The 13,760-nt window shown below is 34.4% G+C and overlaps 1 protein-coding gene across 1 annotated transcript; it reads left to right on the top strand.

Annotated features, from left to right (window-relative positions):
* The first annotated feature begins 32 nt into the window (after positions 1-32).
* LOC143470782 (sodium/nucleoside cotransporter 1-like) lies at positions 33-8,133 on the top strand. The gene is made up of 14 exons (XM_076969051.1): positions 33-302; positions 599-747; positions 871-962; positions 1,020-1,209; positions 2,700-2,841; positions 2,957-3,148; positions 3,568-3,709; positions 3,972-4,117; positions 6,268-6,398; positions 6,671-6,839; positions 7,041-7,109; positions 7,385-7,604; positions 7,812-7,910; positions 7,998-8,133. Exons 1-14 carry the CDS (start codon positions 33-35, stop codon positions 8,105-8,107), a joined length of 2,121 nt encoding a protein of 706 aa, XP_076825166.1. The 3' UTR covers positions 8,108-8,133.
* The last annotated feature ends 5,627 nt before the right edge of the window (positions 8,134-13,760 follow it).

Below are 13,760 nucleotides of genomic sequence, written 5' to 3'. Positions count from 1 at the left end.
AATTTTTTTGTCTTTTTTTACTCAGGTAAATAATGAGTAGGTCACATGAACACCAGTTTTCTTCCAGATTGGAAGAAGACTTATCATATGTTGCAGACTTTACTGCAACTGCAGAAGTACCGACAAGTGTAAACGGATTGTTTCACAAAGAATACGAAAGTGATATGAAAAACGTGGCCCAAGTGCCAAAGGATTATCCATCGGCTAGCAGTAAAATTCAAGGTTGCGATTCTTTTCAAGTCGATGGAGTGAATAAAACAGATGAAGAAAGTTCTACGTTAGCCCCATTACCATCACACGAGGTCCGACACTATTTGGTTTTCTACCCATTTTAGATCATTTTTATAGTCCTTTATTCTCTTCTGGTAGTCTTAATCTTTTGGGTCTTTAATGCAATGTAAACGTTTGTTTGAGTAGTAGCATAGTAGCTTACTGATACGAGTTTGTGTGAGCTCTTGTATTTTAATTTGATTATAACATATTGGTACATATTGGAAGAGTTGCTGCAACAGAGTTTGTTCGGCTCCTGGAGTTACAGATATATCGTTTGCGGCAATAATAAATTCAATGCTTATTACGCTGTAATCTTTTATTGCAGTCCATCGATGTGGACTCATCCAGAATCAAATCTACCCAGAAGGTGTTATCGTTGTCTGTAACAGAAGAGCATGAAAAGAAAATGGAGGAGCTTGATATATGTGATAGCCATGAAAAAAACACAAAAGATACAGCAAACATTTTGCTCAAGTAAGTTTAAATGAGTCTTTGTGATTTTTGTTTGTTAACTTATTTAACCTTTGTTTATTTGTTTTACTTGTAAGCACAGCAAGTTTTGTGAGCTATGATGCAACCAAGTCAGTGTTTTTTTAGGTGTATTCTTCGTCCAGTAATTGCTATTTCACAGTTTTGTTCCAAACACAAAGAAGTTATCTTGAAGACAACAAGTGTTTTGTTTGCTATTGGTAAGTTGTTTTATCTGCCAATAATTTTAACTTTCTTTAATCCACGTATTTTTTCAGGTATCACAGTTTACATGATTGTGGCCTGCTTCAAACACTTTACCCGGGCCTTGCCACTGTTTATTGTTTGGTTGCTGGTTGCTGTATATAATATTTTTGCACGTCTGCAGCAACATTATAAAGAAGCTATATGGAAATTCTTCAAACCATGCTACAAATGCGTTGCCAGAAAAAAGAATTTGATCAAATGGTGAGATTTCATTATTTACGTATTATAAAAAGTACTATACGTAGGTTATTTCATAATCTGATTTTATTTGAGCGCTGAAAAATGTTTTATAATGATTTAAGAACAATGCAAAATCACATCACTTTTCCCTTTAATTATTCATGTTTGAAAATGCAGACTTTTATAAGTTATAGCATAGACATTTGGAAATTATTTCCACCATTATTTAATTTGAGGCAACGTATTTAGGGTGGTGAAATGTATATAAGGAACGCTCAAGTCTGAGATTACATCGCTGTTGCGCTGTCGGTATAAAAAGTTAATCCTATTAGCATACTTGTCCTATAGGACAATAAAAATAAGGCGAAAAACAGTAATTTCCAAAACAAATTTTGGGTATAACAGCATTTCTCACAGCTAGAGATGTTACGGATCCCTTAGCTTCAACTCAATGGTCTTTGCAAAGCTCTAACGTTTCTAGTTATGAAGCAAACAAAAACAAAACGAAATATAATTACATATAATACTCACATTTTTTCAAATTTTTAATGTACATTATGCAAATTTGGCGGCCTAATAAGATTGTATATTGCATTACTGCAATTAATAATTAGGCTATAAATGTACATGGTTTGAATATTTCATTACATAGCAAAGAAGGCTTGCCGAGTATCTGAACGTCTCACAAGGAACTCCAGGGCTTCGCGGAGCCAAATGTTACAACCTCTGGTTATAACATAACAAATTTTTAGTAATAATAACTTACATTACAATTAATCAAACTGCGAACCTTACTAATTGCTGAAATTTGCACCTTGATGAACGTAGTTTTGTTCTCATAGACATTCATGGACCATACTCATTCCTCTTTTAAATTGCGCAATCTCAGCAAACAATGTCACTGTGGACCTGTAGTAACCCATTATTCATTTTAGTAGGCCTACTGTGAGTATCGTCACTTTCTGTAGTAATCTTAGATCTGTTTTTCGTAATCTCTGAAACGTGGTTGATATTGCAGTCAAATATAAGTACGGTAGATAACAACTTGTATATAACATAAAAATAATCATTAGAAGAAAATTGTATCAAAACTAAATTTCATTAGCCAAAAGAGGTTTTTGTAATACCATTTTGCACCTATGTATTTATGTAGGTAATAGTTTCTTAACCATTTACAAAAAAATGTTTATAAAATGAATATGACAATGCCTAATTATAAAGATTTACATAATTCTTTTGCAATACAAGAAAAAAATTTTTCTTTTGCTGTCTTACTTGTCTTCATTGTATGTCCCTTTTCTATCAAAATGTGGAAGGTTTTAAAAATTAGCCTACAGCACATTTTACTACCAAAAGACAGAGATTATTATACGGTGCGTGATATGCCATAAAGAAAAGATCAAAAAAAAACTAATTAAAGTTTGTATTAAAAATAAAAACTTTTCCAGTAACCCTAATTTTTCACTTAATAAGAGAAAAACTTTTCGCCTTAATGAGTCATCGTAATTTAGGTTGTTTATTGCATTTTTGTTCGTGTGTTTGATCATCTGGATAGCAGTAGACACATCAAAACGACCACGCCAAATTATTTCCGGCTTAGGCTACCTTGTTGTTCTCTTTGGCCTGTTTATAACCTCAAAGTATCCGGACAAAGTAAGTAGTTATAGTACTAAAGGAAGCTTGCTTTGTAATGCCTGCGTGGTTTATTGTGTATAGGTTTCGGTCTTGACCAAACGTACCTTGATCTTTTAGCTTTATCACTTTTCAGGTGGTCTGGCGTCCTGTACTTTGGGGTTTGTTAATCCAGATATGCTTGGGTTTGTTCGTTTTACGAACACAAGCAGGCTTTGATGCGTTTAACTGGCTTGGACATCTCGTGGAAACTTTCATCAATTACGTCGATGTTGCTGCAGCGTTTGTGTTTGGCGCTAGCTTCGCTGATCATTACTTTGCCTTTAAAGTTAGTCATAAGCCGTACATCTGAGCAAAAAAATTAAACAATTGCGAAAAATAAATCAAAATCAATACAATGTATCTCTCCCAGTGAGGTCTGTCCTTATAATATTTGTGCTCAATAAAACTGTTAGAAAAATTAAAGCATTTTTCATCTTATTCTTACAACAAAAGCATAATCGCTATAAGTTACTCTTTAGTTTTAAATATGAAAAGATAATTTATTATTAAATTTAGTTACTGTAATATTATGACGACCGTCAAGCAATATTGTTGTCATATTTAATTTTAGTCCATTATAACGAAATATTTAAACCTCATTATTATTCCAATTAATTGAAATCCAGCTTAAATTGCTGCAATTACTAAGCATCGTGTTGCATAGGAATATGCTAATTTGGTGTTTGTTATTGTCAAACCTTTTAGGTTCTCCCGCTAGTGCTATACTTCAGCTCCTTTATATCCATTCTGTACTACTTGGGTGCCATGCAATGGATCATTTTAAAATTAGCATGGCTCATGCAAATTTCCCTTAACACATCGGCGACTGAATCTATGGTAGCAGCAGGTGATATGAAGTTGGTGCATCAAAAAAAACAAAAATGTTACAAATATTATCAAAGTCATTATAGTAATGGCTGCCACTATTTCATCGGAAAAATCATGCGTTGAAAGCTATTTTCAAAGTTTATTTTTTACTTAACTTAGATGTTATAATATGTTTTCTTCTCTAACCTAAACGCCTATCTTTAACAACAGACTGCGTGACCTACTTATTGTGAAGTAATCACTCTCTATAGTAGTATTGATTCATGCAAGAAACGTTTCAGGAAATATTTTCGTCGGTCAAACGGAATCCCCTCTGCTCATTCGACCATACCTTGAGGATCTTACTACTTCTGAGTTACATGCTGTCATGACCGCGGGGTTTGGTACCATTGCCGGGAGTGTGTTGGGCGCTTACATTTCGTTTGGGGTAGGACATTATACTTATACTCCATGTGTTAACCCTTATCAGCACATGCGTTGACATTTTGTCAAAATTGATTTTTTGTGTGACATTGCTCTCGTACCTTATGCACTAGCTCAGCAACATCCTGTGACGATGGAGAACTTCTGAATCGCTTACTGCTGTAGCGATTTCAAAACGTTAAATTGTTTCCACAATGAGTTATTTGCATTTTAACTTAATCGGCACATCTGTTGACAAAATGTCAGCAATCAGAAACAATAGGAGTTTGGAATGTAAAGTCACTACATAGTAGTTAGCTATTATCACAAAGTGATAACCGGGGACTTACAGGAGAGTTGCACGTGTTATTAGAGAATCACTGTCTGACTAGAAGGAGTTAGATTTCCAGTTGATATAACTCAGAAGAAAAATATTGTCTACGCAGTTGTGTCGGAAACGTTTGCCTTAGCTCTAACTAGCTCTTACAAGCTCTGCGCAACGTCTACATTCCTAGGGAATCATTGACTGTGGATGAACAACTGGTCGGATATCGAGGGAAAATTCCTGGAAGAACATACATGCCATTGAAACCAAGGAAATATGGTGTGAAGTTCTTCTGGCTGTGTGAAGCCACATCAGGTTTTGCTCTAAATGGCATTATTTATTCCGGAAAAGAATCCGACTCGGCTCCTCACAGAAATCTTGCAAAAGATATAGTGATGAACCTGTGTTTTGTTTACTTTGGTACTGGTCGTGACATATACATTGACAGATATTTTACATATCTTGGTCTTGTTTGCAGTCTCTTGCTTCAAAAGCTTACATTGGTAGGAACAGTAATGGCTAATAGCAGTGAAGTTCCATCGCAGCTCAAATCAGCGAGGGGAAAAGAGGTGGAAAGTACTGAAGCGTTGTATGACCATTTGAACAACATTCTGCTATTGTCATATGTACCAAAACGAAACAGGAATGTCCTCATGATGTCTTCTTCACACTCTTCTGTTTCCATCACTGAAACTCACAGGAAACCTGCAGTTATCATGGATTACAACAAACATAAAGGTGGAGTTGACACTCTTGATGAAAACTGTGAAGAATTCAATTGCTTGAGGAAAACAAATCGTTGGCCAATGGTTAATAATTAAAATTTGATAAATGTTGCCAGTAACAACGCATTTCTCATAATAAGAGGCAATTGGAAAAGTAACAAAAAAACAGATTTTCTCAAAAACCTTAGCTTTCAGCTTACTCAACCATATGTCATCCAAAGAAAATTGGCGGGAGAAACTAAACTACTTGCCGAAAAGTTGATGCTGCTACTTCAAGCACTTTCAATCGCGCAGTTCAAGGTATCAAACGGGGAAGATGCTACAGATGTGCAGATCATACTCGATCTGCATGTGTCACTTATAGCCGACGGGTTTACCCACGACACAGAAAAGTTCAGAAGAACAAATAATGCTTGGAATGCTGAACAATTTGTTGTAGTGCTCCACGTTTCTTCGTTTTTGTGTTTGAAAAACATGTAGCAAAACTTCGCTCGTTAAGATTTTCTTGCATTTCATCTGAGAACTAGTAAGCTAAAACTATGTTATGGGTAGCAAGCAGACCTCCCAATTAGGATTAATGATTGTTTTGTTAAAGTTTTATCAACATCAAATCATCTAAAATAACAACTTCACTTTGAGACCAGCGCATTTGTATCGACAAACACAAGGAAATGCCATGTTGACAATTTGTCAACATATGTGCCGATTAAGTTACCTAAAATCCCTGTGCTAATAAGGGTTAATATTGCTAAGTGTTTTAGTCACGGATCAAATAACCTGATGCTTCATAGCACTCGATAACAAGACTTTTGCGAAGCTTATTGTTTATCCAATCAATTAATGTCTGAGACGTTTGCATGAATGATAGCATAACCCTGTTCCAGAGAAAAATAAACAAAAGACAAACATTTTTCTATTTTCACCACCGTAAGCGCCTTGTAGTGGCAGAAAAAATTGACCGGTAGCGCTAAAGATGAAATGTTTCTGCTGCTTTCCTTCATGCACTCTCTGACATTCACATTACACAAACAACTGGACGCGTGCTTTGATGTGCTTTAACGGCATAAACATACGCAACGTACGTAATTAATTTATGCAACATGATTCATTTCTCATATTTGATAGATTCAGCCACTTTACGTCATCACTGCATGCGTTATGGCGGCACCTTGCGCTCTTGCCGTTTCAAAACTTGTTTATCCTGAGACAAAACAATCAAAGTTTTTGAATTGTGAGGGATTAGCTCTTAGAAACACGTAAGTAACACATATAAGTTACTTAACTTCACCCATATACAAAGTTTTGTTTTCTGATGTCAGACGCAGACAAGACTACAATTTAAAAAAATATATGTTCAAATGGTAGCCTATGTCAAAAGTATGCATTGCAATGTGTAAGGTAACGGAACTTTTATCTTAAAGCATTTACTACGATTGCGTAAAATCGCCAACCATTAAACACAGATTGCGTAATTGCACAACATCAGCTGCAGCAGTAAATAAAGCTTTTATTTGTGATTGCGTTTTAGTGACCAACACAATATCCTTGAGGCCGCTTTTGTTGGGGCGTCGCAAGCAATCCCGTTAATCCTCAATATCGGTGGAAATCTCATCGCATTTTTATCCTTACTAGCTGCTGTCAATGGATTTTTAAACTGGTTTGGTGGTTTAGTAGATTACCCGCAACTTAGCTTTGAGGTTCATGTTTTTATTTTTTCTCTTTTTGTGTAAATCTATAATAATTGGAAAACTAAGTTTTAATTTATTTTTGTTCAAATTAGTTTGTTGTTAATGGTGTACGTAATGCAGTTCCGATATAGCTCAAATAAAACGCCCATGATTAATTTCATAAATTGCATACAAAAATGTCATTAATGAGAAAACCTCCCTTTAATATAGGTCATTTGCTCGTATATCTTCATGCCTGTGTCATTTCTTATGGGAGTTGATTGGCAAGATTGTTTTAAAGTAAGTTCTTGCAATTTCTATCGATACCTGTCTACTTCATGAAAATTGATGATGTACAAGTGATGAGCTTTATTCAGTTTTAACACATTTACAATTTAAAATTTGCTGCAATAGTTTGTAATTTTAAACAGTTTGTCAATTAAGAAAATCCAATATAAGCGGCAAATAACGAAAACAAACAATTTCATATCACGAAAAACAAAATGATTTTTTACATGCGTTTTAACTGTTTTGTACTTAAACTAACAAATTAAAAATCTATTTCATGCATACAGGCTGGGGAACTCATTGGAAAGAAAATTTTCTTAAATGAGTTTATTGCATACCAATCCCTGGCTGAAATGATCAAGTTGAGGGACAGTGGCATTGTACCAAAGATACAACCGGACACTGGGGTGGTCAACTGGGTCGATGAACATACGGAAGCCATTGTCACCTATGCTTTGTGTGGTTTTGCCAACTTTGGTTCCGTCGGTATTATGCTGGGAGGTTTAGGTACATGGATTTTTACCAATTGTTGGTTTACCAAAAGAAGTAATACTATTTTTAAGAAATATTGAAAGACATAATGCTTGCAATGACTCTCGCTGTGACATGGTAATAACAAGCCTCAAACTGTTAAATAGAAAAGTTAATTGTAAAAAGTTAAAGTTGTGATTCATCAAAATTCAGTTTCAAATAATCACTTTCTTACATAAAAAGGTAGTATGGTTGAATCGAGACAAAGTGAAATGACAAAAATCGTGCTTCGAGCTCTAGTTGCGGGGGTTTTCGTCAGCATCTTGAACGCTTGTATCGCCGGTGAGTTAACATCATGCTGAGAAAATGTTATTAGAGATTATCTTACAGCTTTGGCGATTTCTTTACATCTTTTGTTTTTTTTTATAGGTTTCTTGTACGTGCCCCGACCTATCATTTGCGATGGAATGCTGGCCACTACGAATTGGACTTATGCTGAACCCGGACGTCTCCACCAGTGTTGCTTGCCCACATTGTAAGTAAACACATGAAGAATGATATAGCATTCTCTTTATTCAGCTTAAACTATATATCAAGACGTGTAAAGCAAATTACTTCTTACGTTTATATTTTCCATAAAAAGTAAGATATCTAATATTTAATATCTATATAACCTAATTTAACCTTTCAATATTACTTTAAATACTATTAAATGCTATCTTTCGCAATACAATTTGTAATCAAGGCTCAATTGATGACATATGATGTTCGCTTTAAAGTTTTAATAGTATAAGTATTTGCTCTGAAGACGTTTGTAAAAAGCTTGCTGCATGCAATATCGATAAATCGTTCCGGTCTTTTGAAATCTATAGATTACGTAAAAAAATTCTTGAGATGTTATTTAAAAGCTTGTTGATAATTATATTTTTTTATTAAAACATCTCCTTAGCGTAATTTGAAGAGAATTTATTTAGGTATATAGTAGGTCTACCAAAGAGTGAAGAAAGTAGGTCATAGGGCCCAGGTTATGTGCACAACCGCAAATTAAAGCGCCTGATCGCTACGTGGAGTGGGTCGTGTAACCGGAAAATTGCTTCCATCTTGCCAGGTTTTTTTTATCTCTTTTTACGACTCAACGCAACGTAGCAAATACTATTTTGCTAAAAACGCAGTAAAATGCCACTATTAGTTAATCGGTACAGCATGCAGGAGCATAAGTCGCTTACCAGCACAGCACAGGACAAAGAACTACCTCTCAGTCTGTCCAATCTAGACTAACCATACCAAAAATAATCGCTACATGAGTCGGAAACCGCAGTAATTAATCAACGCTCAGCGCAAAGGCTAATATAGAGGACGCAAACGTGTAGTGACGATAAACATACCACAGTTTCAAGCGATAATGCTTAAAGGGAATGTAAACTCCACAGGTAAAACACGTCATAAAAATGAACACCGATTTATCGATGCAAAACACAATTTTTGAGAACCATACGTGGATACCGTTTGGCCGATAGACAAACATCCTCAAAAACTACACGTATACTGTAAATGTCTAATTTGCACGTCATGACCATATAATACACAAACGTTCCTATCTAAAGACAGCGTGTAATAATAAGAAAGACACTATCTTAGCAAAACATTTGTCGTAACAGTGTGTGTCTTATCATTTTTTTTCGCTTTGATCTGGACGACAGGAAAAGTAAACCTATACAGTGCTAACCGTTCCAGAATAATAGGCCAACTGTAAAAGATCATGCATAGGCTATAAACTAAATAATAACAATTAATGACTAAGGTAACCCCAAACGCTTACAACATGCAAGATGCTACTATAATAACGTGCTGTGATAATCGTATACGTTAGCACGGCCATGATAGGTTATGTAATAGAATATGTAAAATCAAAAAGTATAATGAATATACTCATACTTCTCCATTCTGACGCAGAAATGCAAAGAGTTCAGCAGTGTTTAAGGCCAAAATCCGACATTTACTTTTGAAACACAAATTAGGCTCGAAAAAAACGAAAGTTAAATTCATATATATCCCACAAAATAATTTGCAAACAATGTTAATAATAATATTGTAAACTATCATAGCTTTTTGTAATATTATATTGCATCAAACTTTTCAAATCGTAAAAGAAATGATTGAACGCACACAAGGTCTCAATTCAACCCGAACACTTTCTCTAACTTTAGCCCGAACCCGAAACCGATTAGAAAAGTCCGTCCCAACATTTATCTCTGTTTTTGGCGCCTCATATCGCGCATTAGTTAAAAAGACAAATTCCTATACCGCAACTAGGAAGCTAAGGGGCTTTTAAAATCTTCAGAAAACGGTTAGCATTGGATGCATCTAAACCAGGGGTCGGCAACCTTTTTGAGCCGCGGGCCAATTTGATAAAATAAAATATACTGGCGGGCCGTAACTGCCGGGACAGCTTTTCTGAAACGCGAATATCTTACCCTTAAATCAGGGGTCGGCAACCTTTTGCTAGTCACGGGCCAAATGTCGAGCGTACAACTCTTTGGCGGGCCGGAATTTTCATTAATACTATAATTGCTAAATGCTAACACTACAGTTTGAAACTCAATAAGACACGGCGGGCCGTATTCTTGTGATAACTAATTAATATGTCTCGGGCCGGACGATTTCGCATGGCGGGCCGGATCCGGCCCGCGGGCCGTAGGTTGCCGACCCCTGATCTAAACTAATGGAAATGATTACCTCCAAATTATCTGTGGCACAAACACAAGTTTGGCTTTGCACAGCATTTTAAAACCACAGCACGCAAATATATACAGCTCACATGGTATGTATAATAAAAACTTCTATTGTTTTGCTGGTGTTGTGCCAAATTTGTTCCAGGAATTATGATGTAAAAATGTCATATGACGTAGTATAATTTTTCCACTTGAAAACCTCGTACATAGCCCTCTGATTCAGGAAAAACTTACAAGGTTACAAACAAGAAAGAATATATACAAACTCATCAGAAACACAAGTTTTTAGATCGAAAAAATTGCACTGAGTCATGCAACATTTTTACATCACAATGACCAGAACAAAATGGGCATAATTGTAAACTGTTTGATTTTATCTTACAGACCAGGTAGGCTATGGGTATGTTTCAAAATGATGTACCATTTAACTGAATTTTTTAACTATGGAATCATGTTGAAATTTTGCTTAATATGAGTCATGGAAGGCTTGAAGTTAAACAATTTAAAGCTGCTGTCTATTTTATATTGTAACTTTTGCATTGCTAGTAACCGCAAGTTAAAGGGTTTTTTTTTCTTCTATTTTAACCCCATTTTAAAACTGGTATAAAAATTGTACTTTTGAAGGCAGGGTCAGGAATTTTAATAGAGTTTTAGGTTATCTCTAGATCATCAAAAAGCTTATTGCAGTTTAGTAGAAATTTCTTAAATGACTTAGATTATCATCGTTTAAATATTTTCTCCGTCCGTCACAAAGAAATGGATTAAGTTTTTTCTGTCGATTTATGTTTGTTGTTAAAAGTAAATGTATTGAAAAACCAGCTGTATTGGTGCTGTCAATTAACAGAATGCCTTTTATTAGACCTTTCCTAGTTTCAGGTAGAAATAATATCGTTTGAAATTATTCTGCGTCCGTCACAAAATGTCATTTTAATACATAAACTATATTTTTGGTAAAAGCTGGGCAAACAGCCATGTCTGCCAAAGAAAGGAAACAAAAGTCTAGAAATAATAGTTAATAGAACATGGAAGAAATTAGAAAAAAAGACAGAGAAAGAAAACAGAAACAGCGAGAAGCATTAAAACATGACAGTGAAGCAAGAAAAAATTATCTGAAGAAAGACTGTGAAATAAAAAAAAAACTAAGCTACAGTCAGAAAAAAAGAAATTTAGTTGTAAAAATCAATAAATGATGTAAAAGTCGCTCTTCCTTAAATAGATCTGTAAATAAATTGAAAAACACTCTTCCACCAAGCCCAACAAAACAGGTTGAAGCAGTTACTCAATTTGCAAGGTCCTTGAATTGTAAGTTTGTGCCCCCTATACGTAGTAGTGGTGGACCAGGGAGACCAAAAATTGTGAACCAAGAAGCTACTGCAGATGCAATTTGTGAATTTTTGCAGCGACCTGATGTATGTGTTACGTGGTCAAAATAACCAAGTTTATGGTGAAAAAGTATTCAAACAAAATGATTACTTAATGTGGACAATTCGAGCGCTCACTTCACTCATGCAGGATTCTTCAGATGACTCAATTAACAACATAAAATTTTCCACTCTGTACAGGTTTATAAAACTTAACAAACAATTTAATTTCTCTTCCATCCAAATGCCACCTTTTGTTAAATGCTGTAACTTGCAATCAAATGAAAAAAATTTGTGCCCAAGAACTATGTTCCAGATGTAAATTTTGTTGATATTCATTGCATAGATAATATTCCATACTATACGTGGAAGAAAATTAGTGGTCGTTGCTATCCTGAAAAAGTTTTAGTTGACATTAGTGGTTCAGAAGCCTATGACAAAAAAAAAAAAAAGCTTCACTGAAAATGCATTATTTCTGATGCTGATTCTGATTATTTCTACTGAAAATGTGTTTAAGGGGGCAAATTGTGTGTTGTAATAAATTCTTGCAAGAATTGCCTATTTTTGCTTTCAGTGGTTTGTTGGTTTTGTAGTTGTTTCGGTTAAGTGTATAGTTCCTTACTCTTTTTCGTTTTGTTTGGATTTTTTTATGAGTAAAGCCACGACAAAAACACATGCTGCAAACTTTTTTAATTACTCCATGTAATTTGAAAAACTATTGACTGAAGTACTTGAGTGTTGTAGTTAGTTGTGTTTTGAACTTATTGTTCATTTTGTTTCATTTGCAAGAATTGAATAACTACTGTTTGTATAATATTTTATAAAAAATGAGCTGATAAATGATACTTATTGGCCCTTAAGTAAAAATTATAACTTAAGAACATGCAAAAAGTTGACTATCACTTTGTTTTTATCCAAATAACTTTTTTCTCCGTCTGTCACAAAATGTCTTTGCATTTAGCGGGTTGTCATAAAATATGTGCAACACACAATGCAAAATACTGTACATGGTTAATGACATAAGGATAGTATCTAGAGGATTTAGGGTAAAAATGCTTATTTCTAGTTGCGGTTGAGATAAAATGTTTGCGGTTGAGCAATGTTTGCACCAGTACAAACATGAGATTTTATCCCTTCCGTTCGTCACAAAATAAAAATATCTTATAAAATTTTTGTTTTTGAAAATATGTCATGTGGGTATGAAGCTTGGTCATGCCAGCATAAAATAACCTCAAAACATTGTATTATTTGTTTCAACTTTTTTGGTAAATCTTGCATAAATGTAGAAGTTTCTCCGTCCGTCACAATATTGATTTTGAAACACACCCCTATATTGTTTACAATAAAATTTAATTTATGCAATATTGCACCACACAGTTTCAACTTAATAAGAATTGTTATATGTGGTACTCAGTAAAACTAAGCTTGCGTTCATTTTTGACATTTTTTGTGTACTGTGCTTGTATCCATTTCTAGTACCGGTAAGGCTGTGGAATCCTTGTAATTGGACTGTCTTTGTGAAGTCTTTATTCAAGAATTTCTGTTTGAGAATGTTAACTTCTGTATATAATCTTTCTATATAAAACAGTACAAGAAGCATAGGTCATTTTCGCCTTGCTTTGAACTTAGTTTAAGAAGACAGTGCAGTTAGTTATACCAATATTTTTCACTTGAATAATTGCAGGATGGAATATTTAAAAAATAAGTTAACTTATGTATTTCTATGTGTATATAGTCAATAAAAATTATTCTGTAAACGGTTTAAATTTTTTTATTCCTACTGCAAAGTATGTTGTCCATTGATAATAATAATTGTTGGGTCAACTTGGTGTTTTATTTTGTAAATCTCAATAATGCACCTTGTTTAGAGTGACTTTTGCTTCGTCTTTTTAAACTAACTGGAAACACTTTTAGATTAAGATTTAGCTTTTAGATTTAACCACGAAATTGTTTTACACTACTAAAAATTTTAGTGTGGCTAAACTTTCATTGTTACTCACAAAGAGCATTTATGGTTTTTTATGGTTTTAGAGCATTTATTTTTTGTCTGGCAAGTTACTATAAGTATATGCCATAAAATTTTTCTATTTTTTTCTATT

Source organism: Clavelina lepadiformis, chromosome 9 (genome assembly GCF_947623445.1).
Source record: "Clavelina lepadiformis chromosome 9, kaClaLepa1.1, whole genome shotgun sequence".
Lineage (NCBI taxonomy): Eukaryota > Metazoa > Chordata > Ascidiacea > Aplousobranchia > Clavelinidae > Clavelina > Clavelina lepadiformis.
This window is presented reverse-complemented; position numbering and strand designations above follow the sequence as displayed.

What these genes read in the sequence shown, in the direction of transcription:
- LOC143470782 (XM_076969051.1), top strand. Translation starts at nt 33, where the DNA reads ATGAGTAGGTCACATGAACACCAGTTTTCTTCCAGATTGGAAGAAGAC. An exon ending in ACAGCAAACATTTTGCTCAA is followed by an intron (nt 748 to 870) that starts GTAAGTTTAAAT and finishes GTGTTTTTTTAG; the next exon opens with GTGTATTCTTCGTCCAGTAA. An exon ending in ATTGGCAAGATTGTTTTAAA is followed by an intron (nt 7,110 to 7,384) that starts GTAAGTTCTTGC and finishes TCATGCATACAG; the next exon opens with GCTGGGGAACTCATTGGAAA.